Raw genomic sequence first — 13,598 nt, 5'->3', positions numbered from 1 at the left:
TGGGGTTATGGGGTTATGGGGTTATGGGGTGGGTTATGGGGTTATGGGGTGGGTTATGGGGTTATGGAGTGGGTTATGGGGTGGGGGTTGTGGGGTGGGTTATGGGGTTTGGGGTTTATGGGGTTATGGGGGTTATTGGGTTATGGGGTTATGGGGTGGGTTATAGGGTGGGATTATAAGGTGGAGGTTATAGGGTGAGTTATAGGGTGTGGGTTATGGGGTGGGGGTTATGGGGTGGGTTATGGGGTGGGTTATAGGGTGGGTTATGGGGTGGGTTATGGGGTAATGGGGTGGGTTATAGGATGGGGGTTATGGGGTGGGTTATGGGGTGGGGGTTATGGGGTGGGTTATGGGGTTATGGGGTCGGTTATAGGATGGGGGTTATGGGGTGGGTTATAGGATCTATGGGGTTATGGGGTGGGTTATGGGGTGGGTTATGGGGTGGAGGTTATAGGGTGGGTTATAGGGTGGGGGTTATAGGGTGGGTTATGGGGTGGGTTATGGGGTGGGTTATGGGGTGTGGGTTATGGGGTGGGTTATGGGGTGGGGGTTATGGGGTGGGTTATGGGGTGGGGGTTATGGGGTGGGTTATGGGATGGGGTTATGGGGTGGGTTATGGGGTGGGTTGTGGGGTGGGTTATAGGATGGGGGTTATAGGGTGGGGGTTATATGGGGCTATAGGGTGGGTTATGGGGTGAGGTTATGGGGTGGGTTTAGGGTGGGTTATGGGGTGAGGTTATGGGGTGGGTTTAGGGTGGGTTATGGGGTGGGGGTTATGGGGTGGGGGTTATGGGGTGGGTTATAGGGTGGGTTATAGGGTGGGTTATTTGTTCGGTTATAGGGTGGGAGTTATGGGGTGGGTTATGGGGTGGGTTATGGGGTGGGTTATGGGGTGGGTTATGGGGTGGGTTATAGGGTGGGTTATAGGATGGGGTTATGGGGTCTATGGGTTATGGGGTTATAGGGTGGGTTATGGGGTGGGTTATGGGCTCTATGGGGTTATGGGGTGGGGGTTATGGGGTGGGCTATAGGGTGGGTTATGGGGTGGGTTATGGGGTGGGTTATGGGATCTATGGGGTTATAGGGTGTGGGTTATGGGGTGGGTTATGGGGTGGGGGATATAGGGTGGCAGATATAGGGTGGGGGTTATGGGGTGGGAGTTATGGGGTGGGTTGTGGGGTGGGTTATGGGGTGGGATATGGGGTTATGGGGTGGGTTATGGGATCTATGGGGTTATAGGGTGGGTTATGGGGTGGGATATGGGGTGGGGTTATAAGGTGGAGGTTATAGGGTGGGTTATGGGGTGGGTTATGGGGTTATGGGGTGGGTTATAGGGTGGGTTATGGGGTGAGTTATAGGGTGTGGGTTATGGGGTGGGGGTTATGGGGTGTGTTATGGGGTGGGTTGTGGGGTGGGTTATAGGGTGGCAGATACAGGGTGGGGGTTATGGGGTGGGAGTTATGGGGTGGGTTATGGGGTGGGTTATGGGGAGAGTTATGGGGTGGGTTATGGGGTGGGGGTTATGGGGTGGGTTATGGGGTGGGTTATGGGGTGGGTTATGGGGTGGGTTATAGGATGGGGTTATGGGGTGGGTTATGGGGTGGGGGTTATGGGGTGGGCTATGGGGTGGGTTATGGGGTGGGTTGTGGGGTGGGAGGGGGGATATAGGGTGGCAGATATAGGGTGGGGGTTATGGGGTGGGGTTATGGGGTCTATGGGTTATGGGGTGGGTTATGGGGTGCATTATGAGGTGGGGGTTATATGGGGTTATAGGGTGGGTTATGGGGTGGGTTATGGGGTGGGGGTTATAGGGTCGTGGTTATGGGGTGGGTTATGGGGTGGGTTATGGGGTGGGTTATGAGCTCTATGGGGTTATAGGGTGTGGGTTATGGGGTGGGTTATGGGATCTATGGGGTTATAGGGTGTGGGTTATGGGGTGTAGGTTATGGGGTGGGTTATGGGCTCTGTGGGGTTATGGGGTGTGGGTTATGGGGTGGGTTATGGGCTCTATGGGGTTATGGGGTGGGGTTATGGGGTGGGTTATGGGGTGAGGGTTATGGGGTTATAGGGTGGGTTATGGGGTGGGTTATAAGGTGGGGATTATGGGGTTATAGGGTGGGTTATGGGGTGGGTTATGGGGTGGGGGTTATGGGGTGGGGGTTATGGGGTGGGTTATAGGGTGGGGGTTATGGGGTTATAGGGTGGGTTATGGGGTTATAGGGTGGGTTATAGGATGGGGGTTATGGGGTGGGGGTTATATGGGGTTATAGGGTGGGTTATGGGGTGGGTTATGTGGTGGGATATGGGGTGGGGTTATAAGGTGGAGGTTATAGGGTGGGTTATAGGGTGGGGGTTATGGGGTTATAGGGTGGGTTATGGGTTGGGTTATGGGGTTATGGGGTGGGTTATAGGATGGGGGTTATGGGGTGGGGGTTATGGGGTGGGTTATAGGGTGGGTTATAGGCTCTATGGGGTTATAGGGTGTGGGTTATGGGGTGGGTTATGGGGTGGGTTATAGGGTGGGTTATAGGCTCTATGGGGTTATAGGGTGTGGGTTATGGGGTGGGTTATGGGGTGGGTTATAGGGTGGGTTATAGGCTCTATGGGGTTATAGGGTGGGGGTTATGGGGTGGGTTATAGGGTGGGTTATAGGGTGGTTATGGGGTGGGTTATGGGATCTATGGGGCCACTTATGGGTCCCATGGTCAGCAATACTCGTAATCCTCCTCCACGTAGTTTGATGGGAACCAGCCGACCTATGGGGCAGAAAGATATGGGGTGAGGGGTCTATGGGGTCAATCTATGGGGTCTATGGGGTCTATGGGGTCAATCTATGGGGTCTATGGGGTCTATGGGGTCAATCTATGGGGTCTATGGGGTCAATCTATGGGGTCTATGGGGTCTATGGGGTCAATCTGTGGGGTCTGTGGGGTCTATGGGGTCAATCTATGGGGTCTATGGGGTCAATCTATGGGGTCTATGGGGTCTATGGGGTCAATCTATGGGGTCTATGGGGTCAATCTATGGGGTCTATGGGGTCTATGGGGTCAATCTATGGGGTCTGTGGGGTCTATGGGGTCAATCTATGGGGTCTATGGGGTCTATGGGGTCAATCTATGGGGTCTATGGGGTCAATCTATGGGGTCTATGGGGTCTATGGAGTCTATGGGGTCAATCTATGGGGTCTATGGGGTCTGTCTATGGGGTCTGTGGGGTCTATCTATGGGGTCTGTGGGGTCTATGGGGTCTGTCTATGGGGTCTGTGGGGTCAGTGGGGTCTATGGTGTCAATCTATGGGGTCTATGGGGTCTATCTGTGGGGTCCATCTATGGGGTCCATCTATGGGGTCTATGGGGTCTATGGGATCCATAGGGTCTATCTATGGGGTCAATGGGTATTTATGGGGTCTATGGGTCAATCTATTGGTCCATCTATGGGTCCATCTATGGGGTCCATCTATGGGTCCATCTATGGGGTCTATGGTGACAATCTATGGGGTCTATGGGGTCTATGGGGTCTATCTATGGGGTCTATGGGGTCTATGGGGTCTGTCTATGGGGTCTGTGGGGTCTATGGGGTCTGTGGGGTCTATCTATGGGGTCTGTGGGGTCTATGGGGTCAATCTATGGGGTCTGTGGGGTCTGTGGGGTCTATGGGGTCAATCTATGGGGTCTGTGGGGTCTGTGGGGTCTATGGGGTCAATCTATGGGGTCTGTGGGGTCTATGGGGTCTATGGGGTCAATCTATGGGGTCTGTGGGGTCTATGGGGTCTGTGGGGTCTGTCTATGGGGTCTGTGGGGTCTATGGGGTCTGTGGGGTCTATGGGGTCTGTCTATGGGGTCTGTGGGGTCTATGGTGTCAATCTATGGGGTCTATGGGGTCTATCTGTGGGGTCCATAGGGTCTATCTATGGGGTCTATGAAGTCTATGGGGTCTGTGGCTTCAATCTATAGGGTCAATGGGTATTTATGGGGTCTATGGGTCAATCTATGGGTCCATCTATGGGTCCATCTATGGGGTCAATCTATGGGTCCATCTATGGGGTCTATGGTGACAATCTATGGGGTCTATGGTGTCTATGGGTCAATCTATGGGGTCAATAGGTATTTATGGGGTCTATGGGATCTATGAGGTCTATGGGTCCATCTATGGGGTCTATGGGTCCATCTATGGGGTCTATGGGGTCAATCTATGGGGTTTATGGGATCTATATGGTCTATCTATGGGGTCTATGGGTATTTATGGGGTCTATGTGGTCTGTGGCCTCAATCTATGGGGTCAATGGGTATTTATGGGGTCAGTGGGGTCTATGGGATCTGTAGGGTCTATCTATGGGATCTATGGGGTCTATGGGATCCGTAGGGTCTATCTATGGGCTCTATGGGGTCTATGGGGTCTATGGGGTCTATGGGTCCGTACCCTGCCATAGGTCTCCCATTTCCACCACCCCGGCTGCCCCCTCTATGGGTCCATCTATGGGGTCAATGGGTATTTATGGTGTCTATGTGGTCTATGGGATCCGTAGGGTCTATCTATGGGATCTATGGGGTCTATGGGATCCATAGGGTCTATCCATGGGATCTATGGGGTCTATGGGATCCGTAGGGTCTATCTATGGGATCTATGGGGTCTATGGGGTCTATGGGGTCTATGGGTCCGTACCCTGCCGTAGATCTCCCCTTTCCACCACCCTGGCTGCCCCCTTTTGCTGATGGGTCTATGGGGTCTATGTGGTCAATCTATGGGGTCAATGGGTATTTGTGGGGTCTATGGGGTCTATGGGATCCGTAGGGTCTATCTATGGGGTCTATGGGCTCTATGGGGTCCATGGGCTCTATGGTGTCTATGGGTCAATCTATGGTGTCTATGGGTCAATCTATGGGGTCTATGGGTCCGCACCCTGCCGTAGATCTCCCCTTTCCACCAGCCCGGCTGCCCCCTCTATGGGTCCATCTATGGGGTCTATGGGACAATCTATGGTGTCTATGGGTCCATCTATGGGGTCTATGGGGTCTATGGTGTCTATGGGTCTGTACCCTGCCATAGATCTCCCCTTTCCACCAGCCCGTCTGCCCCCTTTTGCTGATGACTTTCACCACTTCCCCCTGATTCAGGCTCAATTCACTTCGATCCCGGGCACAAAAATCGTAACGAACTTTGGCCGACCCCAAACAACGAGAGGAACCTGTGGGGAGATGTGGGGCAGCCCCATAAGTGACCCATAACCACCCCATAACCCATAACCACCCCATAACCAACCCATAACCACCCCATAAGTGACCCACAACCACCCCATAACCACCCCATAAGTGACCCACAACCACCCCATAAGTGACCCACAGCCACCCCATAACCACCCCATAAGTGACCCACAACCACCCCATAAGTGACCCACAACCACCCCATAACCACCCCATAAGTGACCCACAACCACCCCATAACCAACCCAGAACCCATAACCACCCCATAAGTGACCCACAACCACCCCATAAGTGACCCACAACCACCCCATAAGTGACCCACAACCACCCCATAACCAACCCAGAACCCATAACCACCCCATAAGTGACCCACAACCACCCCATAACCAGCCCAGAACCCATAACCACCCCATACCCTATAAGGACCCCATAACCACCCCATACCCCATAACCACCCCATAACCACCCCATACCCCATAACCACCCCATACCCCATAACCACCCCATACCCCATAACCACCCCATACCCTATAATGACCCCATAACCACCCCACCCCACACCCGCCCCATAACCACCCCATAACCTATAAGGACCCCATAACCAACCCATAGCCCACAACCACCCCATAACCAACCCATAACCCATACCCCATAAGGACCACATACCCTATTAGGACCCCATAACCACCCCATACCCCACAACCACCCCATACCCCATAACCACCCCATAACCACTCCATACCCTATAAGGACCCCATAACCACCTCATACCCCATAACCATCTCATACCCTATAAGGACCCCATAAGGACCCCATACCCCACAACCACCCCACACCCCATAAGGCCCCCCCACCCCACACCCACCCCATACCCCATAATCACCCCACACTCCATAACCACCTCATACCCCATATCCACCCCACATCCCATAACCACCACATATCCTATAAGGACCCCATAACCACCCCACCCCACACCCCATAACCACCCCATACCCTATAAGGACCCCATAAGGACCCCATAACCACCCCACCCCATACCCCATAACCACCCCACATCCCATAACCACCCCATACCCTATAAGGACCCCGTACTCCATAAGGACCCTATAAGAACCCCATACCCTATAAGGACCCCATAAGGACCCCATACCCCATAACCACCTCACACCTCATAATCACCCCATACCCTATAAGGACCCCACACCCCACAACCACCCCATACACTATAAGGACCTTATAAGGACCCCATACCCCGTAAGGACCCCATAACCACCCCATACCCCATAACCACCCCATACCCTACAACTACCCCATAACCTTCCCATGCCCCACAACCACCCCATACCCTATAAGGACCCCATACCCCATAACCCCATAACCCCATAACCCCATAACCCCCATAACCCCATAACCCCATAACCCCATAACCCATAAGGACCCTATAAGGACCCCATAACCCCATACCCTATAAGGACCCCATAACCCCATAACCCCATACCCCATAACCCCATAACCCCATAACCCCATAAGGACCCTATAAGGACCCCATAACCCCATACCCCATAACCCCCATAACCCCATAACCCCATACCCCATAAGGACCCTATAAGGACCCCATACCCCATAACCCCATAACCCCATAACCCCATAACCCCACAACCCCATAACCCCATAACCCCATAACCCCATAACCCCATAACCCCATAACCCCATACCCTATAAGGACCCCATAACCCCTTAAGGACCCCATAAGGACCCTATAAGGACCCCATAACCCCATACCCCATAACCCCATAACCCATAACCCCATAACCCCATAACCCCATAAGGACCCTATAAGGACCCCATAACCCTATACCGTACCGTGTGAGCTGTTGCTGCTGTTGCTGTGGGGTTCTTTATAGGGCACTAATAGGGCCGTGTCCAGGGCCTTAAAACAGTCCTTGAGGGAATGGCACTGATAGAACTCAACCAGGTCCTATAGGGGGGGACAGAAAACCCTATAACCACTATGGGATCACCCCATAGAACCCCATAACCAGCCCATACCCCATAACCACCCCATACCCCATAACCACCCCATACCCTATAAGGACCCCATAAGGACCCCATACCCTATAAGGACCCCATACCCCTTAACCACCCCATACCCTATAAGGACCCCATAACCACCCCATACCCCATAACCATCCCATACCCCACAACCACCCCATACCCCATAACCACCCCATACCCCATAACCACCCATACCCTATAACCACCCCATACCCCCCACCCCATAACCTATAAGGACCCCATAACCACCCCATACCCCATAACCACCCCATACCCTATAAGGACCCCATAACCACCCCATACCCCATAACCACCCCATACCCTATAAGGACCCCATAAGGACCCCATACCCTATAAGGACCCCATAACCACCCCATACCCCATAACCACCCCATAACCCTATAAGGACCCCATAAGGACCCCATACCCCACCCCATAGAGCCCTATAGAACTGCACTAGGTCCTATAGGGGGTTATGGGATCCTATATGGGGTGACACCAAAACCCCATAACCACATATGGGGTCACCCCATAACCACCCCATACCCCATAACCACCCCATACCCCATAACCACCCCATACCCTATAAGGACCCCATACCCCATAACCACCCCATACCCCGTAACAACCCCATACCCTATAAGGACCCCATAACCACCCCATACCCTATAAGGACCCCATACCCCATAACCACTCCATACCCCATAACCACCCCATACCCTATAAGGACCCCATAACCACCCCATACCCCATAACAACCCCATACCCTATAAGGACCCCATAATGGACCCCATACCCTATAAGGACCCCATAACCACCCCATACCCCATAAGGACCCCATACCCTATAAGGACCCCATAACCACCCTATACCCCATAACCAACCCATACCCTATAACCACCCCATACCCCTTAACCACCCCATACCCTATAAGGACCCCATAACCACCCCATACCCCATAACCACCCCATACCCTATAAGGACCCCATAACCACCCCATACCCCATAACCACCCCATACCCTATAAGGACCCCATAACCACCCCATACCCCATAACCACCCCATAACCACCCCATACCCCACAACCACCCCACACCCCATAACCTGCCCATACCCCATAACCACCCCATGCCCTATAAGGACCCCATAACCACCCCATACCCCATAACCACCCCATACCCTATAAGGAACCTATAACCACCCCATACCCTATAAGGACCCCATAACCACCCCATACCCCATAAGGACTCCATACCCCATAACCACCCCATAACCCTATAAGGACCCCATAAGAACCCCATACCCCACCCCATAGAGCCCTATAGAACCACACCAGGTCCTATAGGGGGTTATGGGATCCTATATGGGGTGACACCAAAACCCCATAACCACCCCATACCCCATAACCACCCCATACCCCATAACCACCCCATACCCTATAAGGACCCCATAAGGACCCCATACCCCACCCCATAGGGCACTGATAGAACTCAACCAGGTCCTATAACAAAACCCCATAACCACTTATGGGGTCACCCCATAACCACCCCATAACCACCCCATAACCACCCCATACCCCATAACCACCCCATAACCACCCCATAACCACTTATGGGGTCACCCCATAACCACCCCATAACCACCCCATAACCACCCCATACCCCATAACCACCCCATACCCCATAACCACCCCATACCCTATAAGGACCCCATAAGGACCCCATACCCCACCCCATAGAGCACTGATAGAACTGAACCAGGTCCTATAGGGGGGACAAAACCCCATAACCACATATAGGGTCACCCCATAGACCCCTATGGGTCGCTATGGGTCTCTATGGGGTCAGCTATGGGTCTCTATGGGTCTCTATGGGTCCCTATGGGTCTCTATGGGTCTCTATGGGGTCAGCTATGGGTCTCTATGGGTCTCTATGGGTCCCTATGGGTCTCTATGGGGTCTCTATGGGGTCTCTATGGGTCCCTATAGGTCCCTATGGGTCTCTATGGGTCTCTATGGGTCCCTATAGGGTCAGTTATGGGTCTCTATGGGTCTCTATGGGTCTCTATGGGTCCCTATGGGTCTCTATGGGTCTCTATGGGGTCAGTTATGGGTCCCTATGGGTCTCTATGGGTCTCTATGGGTCTCTATTGGTCTCTATGGGTCCCTATGGGGTCAGTTATGGGTCCCTATGGGTCCCTATGTGTCTCTATGGGTCATTATGGGTCCCTATGGGTCTCTATGGGTCCTTATAGGGTCAGTTATGGGTCTCTATGGGGTCGCTATGGGTCCCTATGGGTCCCTATGGGGTCGCTATGGGTCCCTATGGGTCCCTATGGGGTCAGTTATGGGGCGCTATGGGTCCCTATTGGTCTCTATGGGTCTCTATTGGTCTCTATGGGTCTCTATGGGTCCCTATGGGGTCAATTATGGGTCCCTATGGGTCGCTATGGGTCTCTATGGGTCTCTATGGGTCGCTATGGGTCCTTATAGGGTCAGTTATGGGTCTCTATGGGGTCCCTATGGGGTCAGTTACGGGTCCCTATGGGGTCAGTTATGGGTCCCTATGGGTCCCTATGTGTCTCTATGGGTCATTATGGGTCCCTATGGGTCTCTATGGGTCCTTATAGGGTCAGTTATGGGTCTCTATGGGTCTCTATGGGTCCCTATGGGGTCAGTTATGGGTCCCTATGGGTCTCTATGGGTCTCTATGAGTCCCTATGGGTTGCTATGGGTCTCTATGGGTCTCCATTGGTCCCTATGGGTCTCTATGGGTCCCTATGGGGTCAGTTACGGGTCCCTATGGGGTCAGTTATGGGTCCCTATGGGTCCCTATGTGTCTCTATGGGTCATCATGGGTCCCTATGGGTCTCTATGGGTCCTTATAGGGTCAGTTATGGGTCTCTATGGGGTCACTATGGGGCGCTATGGGTCCCTATGGGGTCAGTTATGGGGCGCTATGGGTCCCTATTGGACTCTATGGGTCCCTATGGGTCTCTATGGGTCCCAGTGGGTCGCTATGTGTCTCTATGTGTCTCTATGTGTCTCTATGGGTCTCTATGGGTCTCTATGGGTCCCTATGGGGTCAGTTATGGGTCCCTATGGGTCCCTAAGGGTCTCTATGGGTCTCTATGGGTCTCTATAGGTCTCTATGGGTCTCTATGAGTCGCTATGTGTCTCTATGGGGTCAGTTATGGGTCTCTATGGGTCCCTATGGGTCTCTATGAGTCGCTATGGGTCTCTATGGGTCTCTATGTGTCGCTATGGGTCTCCATTGGTCCCTATGGGTCTCTATGGGTCTCTATGGGGTCAGTTATGGGTCCCTATGGGTCTCCATGGGTCTCTATGGGTCTCTATTGGTCTCTATGGGTCTCTATGGGTCTCTGTGGGTCCCTATAGGGTCAGTTATGGGTCTCTATGGGTCTCTATGGTCCCTATGGGTCTCTATGGGTCTCTATGGGTCCCTATAGGTCCCTATAGGTCCCTATGGGTCTCTATGGGTCTCTATGGGTCGCTATGGGTCTCTATGGGTCTCTATGGGTCTCTATGGGTCTCTATGGGTCTCTATGGGTCTCTATGGGTCTCTATGGGTCCCTATGGGTCTCTATGGGTCGCTATGGGTCTCTATGGGTCGCTATGGGTCCCTATGGGTCTCTATGGGTCGCTATGGGTCCCTATGGGTCTCTATGGGTCGCTATGGGTCTCTATGGGTCTCTATGGGTCCCTATGGGTCTCTATGGGTCGCTATGGGTCTCTATGGGTCGCTATAGGTCTCTATGGGTCTCTATGAGTCGCTATGGGTCCCTATGTGTCTCTATGAGTCGCTATGGGTCTCCATTGGTCCCTATGGGTCCCTATGGGTCTCTATGGGTCTCTATGGGTCTCTATGGGGTCAGTTATGGGTCGCTATGGGTCTCTATGAGTCGCTATAAGTCTCCATTGGTCCCTATGGGTCTCTATGGGTCTCTATGGGTCGCTATGGGTCTCTATGGGTCTCTATGGGTCCCTATGGGTCTCTATGGGTCTCTGTGAGTCACTATGGGTCTCTATGGGTCCCTATGGGTCTCTATGGGTCTCTATGGGTCCCTATGGGTCGCTATGGGTCTCTATGGGGTCAGTTATGGGTCCCTATGGGGTCAGTTATGGGTCCCTATGGGTCCCTATGTGTCTCTATGGGTCATTATGGGTCCCTATGGGTCTCTATGGGTCCCTATGTGTCTCTATGGGTCCCTATGGGTCCCTATGGGTCTCTATGGGTCCTTATAGGGTCAGTTATGGGTCTCTATGGGTCTCTATGGGTCTCTATGGGTCCCTATGGGGTCAGTTATGGGTCTCTATGAGTCGCTATGGGTCTCCATTGGGCCCTATGGGTCTCTATGGGTCTCTATGGGTCGCTATGGGTCTCTATGGGTCTCTATGGGTCTCTATGGGGTCCCTATGGGTCTCTATGGGTCTCTATGGGTCCCTATGGGTCTCTATGGGTCTCTATGGGTCGCTATGGGTCTCTATGGGTCTCTATGGGTCTCTATGGGTCCCTATGGGTCTCTATGGGTCCCTATGGGTCCTTATGGGTCTCTATGGGTCCGTATGGGTCTCTATGGGTCTCTATGGGTCTCTATGGGTCGCTATGGGTCTCTATGGGTCTCTATGGGTCTCTATGGGTCTCTATGGGTCCCTATTGGTCTCTATGGGTCCCTATGGGGTCACTTATGGGGCGCTATGGGGCAGGACTGACCTGCAGCCCCTTGAATCCCTTCTTGTCATTGAGGCGGAACAAACCCTGAGTCACCAACACCTTGATGTGCTTCACCTCCGAGCGGAACCTATAGGAAACCCCATAGAAACCCCATAAAACCCTATAAAAACCCCATAAAACCCCATAAAACCCATAAAAACCCCATAAAACCCCATAAAACCCCTTAGAAACCCCATAGAAACCCCATAGAAAACATAAAAACCGCATAAAACCCCATAAAAACCCCATAGAAACCCCATAAAAACCCCATAAAAACCCCATAGAAACCCCATAAAACCCCATAAAAACCCCATAAAAACCCCATAAAAACCCCATAAAACCCCATAAAACCCCATAGAAACCCATAAACCCCATAAAAACCCCATAGAAACCCCATAGAAACCCCATAAAAACCCCATAAAACCCCATAAAACCCCATAGAAACCCCATAAAACCCCATAGAAACCATAAAAACCCCATAAAACCCCATAAAACCCCATAAAACCCCATAAAAGCCCATAAAAACCCCATAGAAACCCCATAAAACCCCATAAAACCCCATAGAAACCATGAAAACCCCATAAAACCCCATAGAAAACCCATAGAAACCCCATAGAAACCATGAAAACCCCATAAAACCCCATAAAACCCCATAAAAACCCCATAAAACCCCTTAGAAACCCATAGAAACCCCATAAAACCCCATAAAACCCCATAAAACCCCATAGAAACCCCATAAAAACCCATAGAAACCCCATAAAAACCCCATAAAAACCCCATAGAAACCTCATAAACCCCATAGAAATCCCATTAAAACCCCATAAACCCCCATAAAACCCCATAGAAACCCCATAGAACCCCATAGAAACCCCAAACCCCATAGAAACCCCATAGAAACCCCATAGCCCCCCATAAACCCAATAGCTCCCTATAGAACCCCATAGAACTCCCAGACCCCATAGAAACCCCATAGGAACCCCATAGAAACCCCATAGAACCCCCAGATCCCATAGCCCCCCATAGGAACCCCATAGAACCCCCAAACCCCATAGAAACCCCATAGAAACCCCATAGAAACCCCATAAAAACCCCAGACCCCATAGCCCCGATAGACCCCCATAGCCCCCCATAGGAACCCCATAGAACCCCCAAACCCCATAGAAACCCCATAGAAGCCCCAAACCCTATAAAACCCCATAGAAACCCCATAGAACCCCATAGAAACCCCATATACCCCATAGAACCCCCATAGTAACCCCATAGTAACCCAATAGAACCCCCAGACCCCATAGCCCCCCATAGAAACCCTATAGAAACCCCAGACCCAATAGCACCCCATAGGAACCCCATAGAAACCCCATAGTCCCCCATAAACCCCATAGCCCCCTATAGAACCCTATAGAACTCCCAAACCCCATAGAGACCCCATAGGAATCCCATAGAAACCCCATAGAACCCCAAGACCACATAGCCCCCCATAGACCCCCATAGCCCCCCATAGGAATCCCATAGAACCCCCAAACCCCATAGAAACCCCATAGGAACCCCATAGAACCCCATAGAACCCTCAGACCCCATAGTCCCCCATAGGAACCCAATAGAACCC

General features: G+C 52.4%; 1 protein-coding gene across 1 annotated transcript in view; it reads right to left on the bottom strand.

Annotated features, from left to right (window-relative positions):
• Positions 1-1,657: 1,657 nt before the first annotated feature.
• Positions 1,658-13,598, bottom strand: part of LOC107307448 (proto-oncogene vav-like) — a 109,691-nt gene continuing 97,750 nt past the window's right edge. The window contains exons 20-23 of the mRNA XM_085534837.1: positions 11,993-12,080; positions 7,068-7,182; positions 5,037-5,185; positions 1,658-2,756 (exon numbers count right to left, since the gene is read on the bottom strand). Coding sequence (XP_085390963.1) covers positions 2,706-2,756; positions 5,037-5,185; positions 7,068-7,182; positions 11,993-12,080 — 403 coding nt within the window. The 3' untranslated portion in view covers positions 1,658-2,705. The remainder of the gene's footprint in view (positions 2,757-5,036; positions 5,186-7,067; positions 7,183-11,992; positions 12,081-13,598) is intronic.

The sequence above is a fragment of the Coturnix japonica genome, unplaced genomic scaffold, assembly GCF_054131305.1.
Source record: "Coturnix japonica strain WE unplaced genomic scaffold, WE-NBRP24 Scf101, whole genome shotgun sequence".
Classification (NCBI taxonomy): Eukaryota; Metazoa; Chordata; class Aves; order Galliformes; family Phasianidae; genus Coturnix; species Coturnix japonica.
The sequence above is the reverse complement of the archived record's forward strand: the minus strand, read 5'-3'. Positions and strand labels throughout refer to the sequence as shown.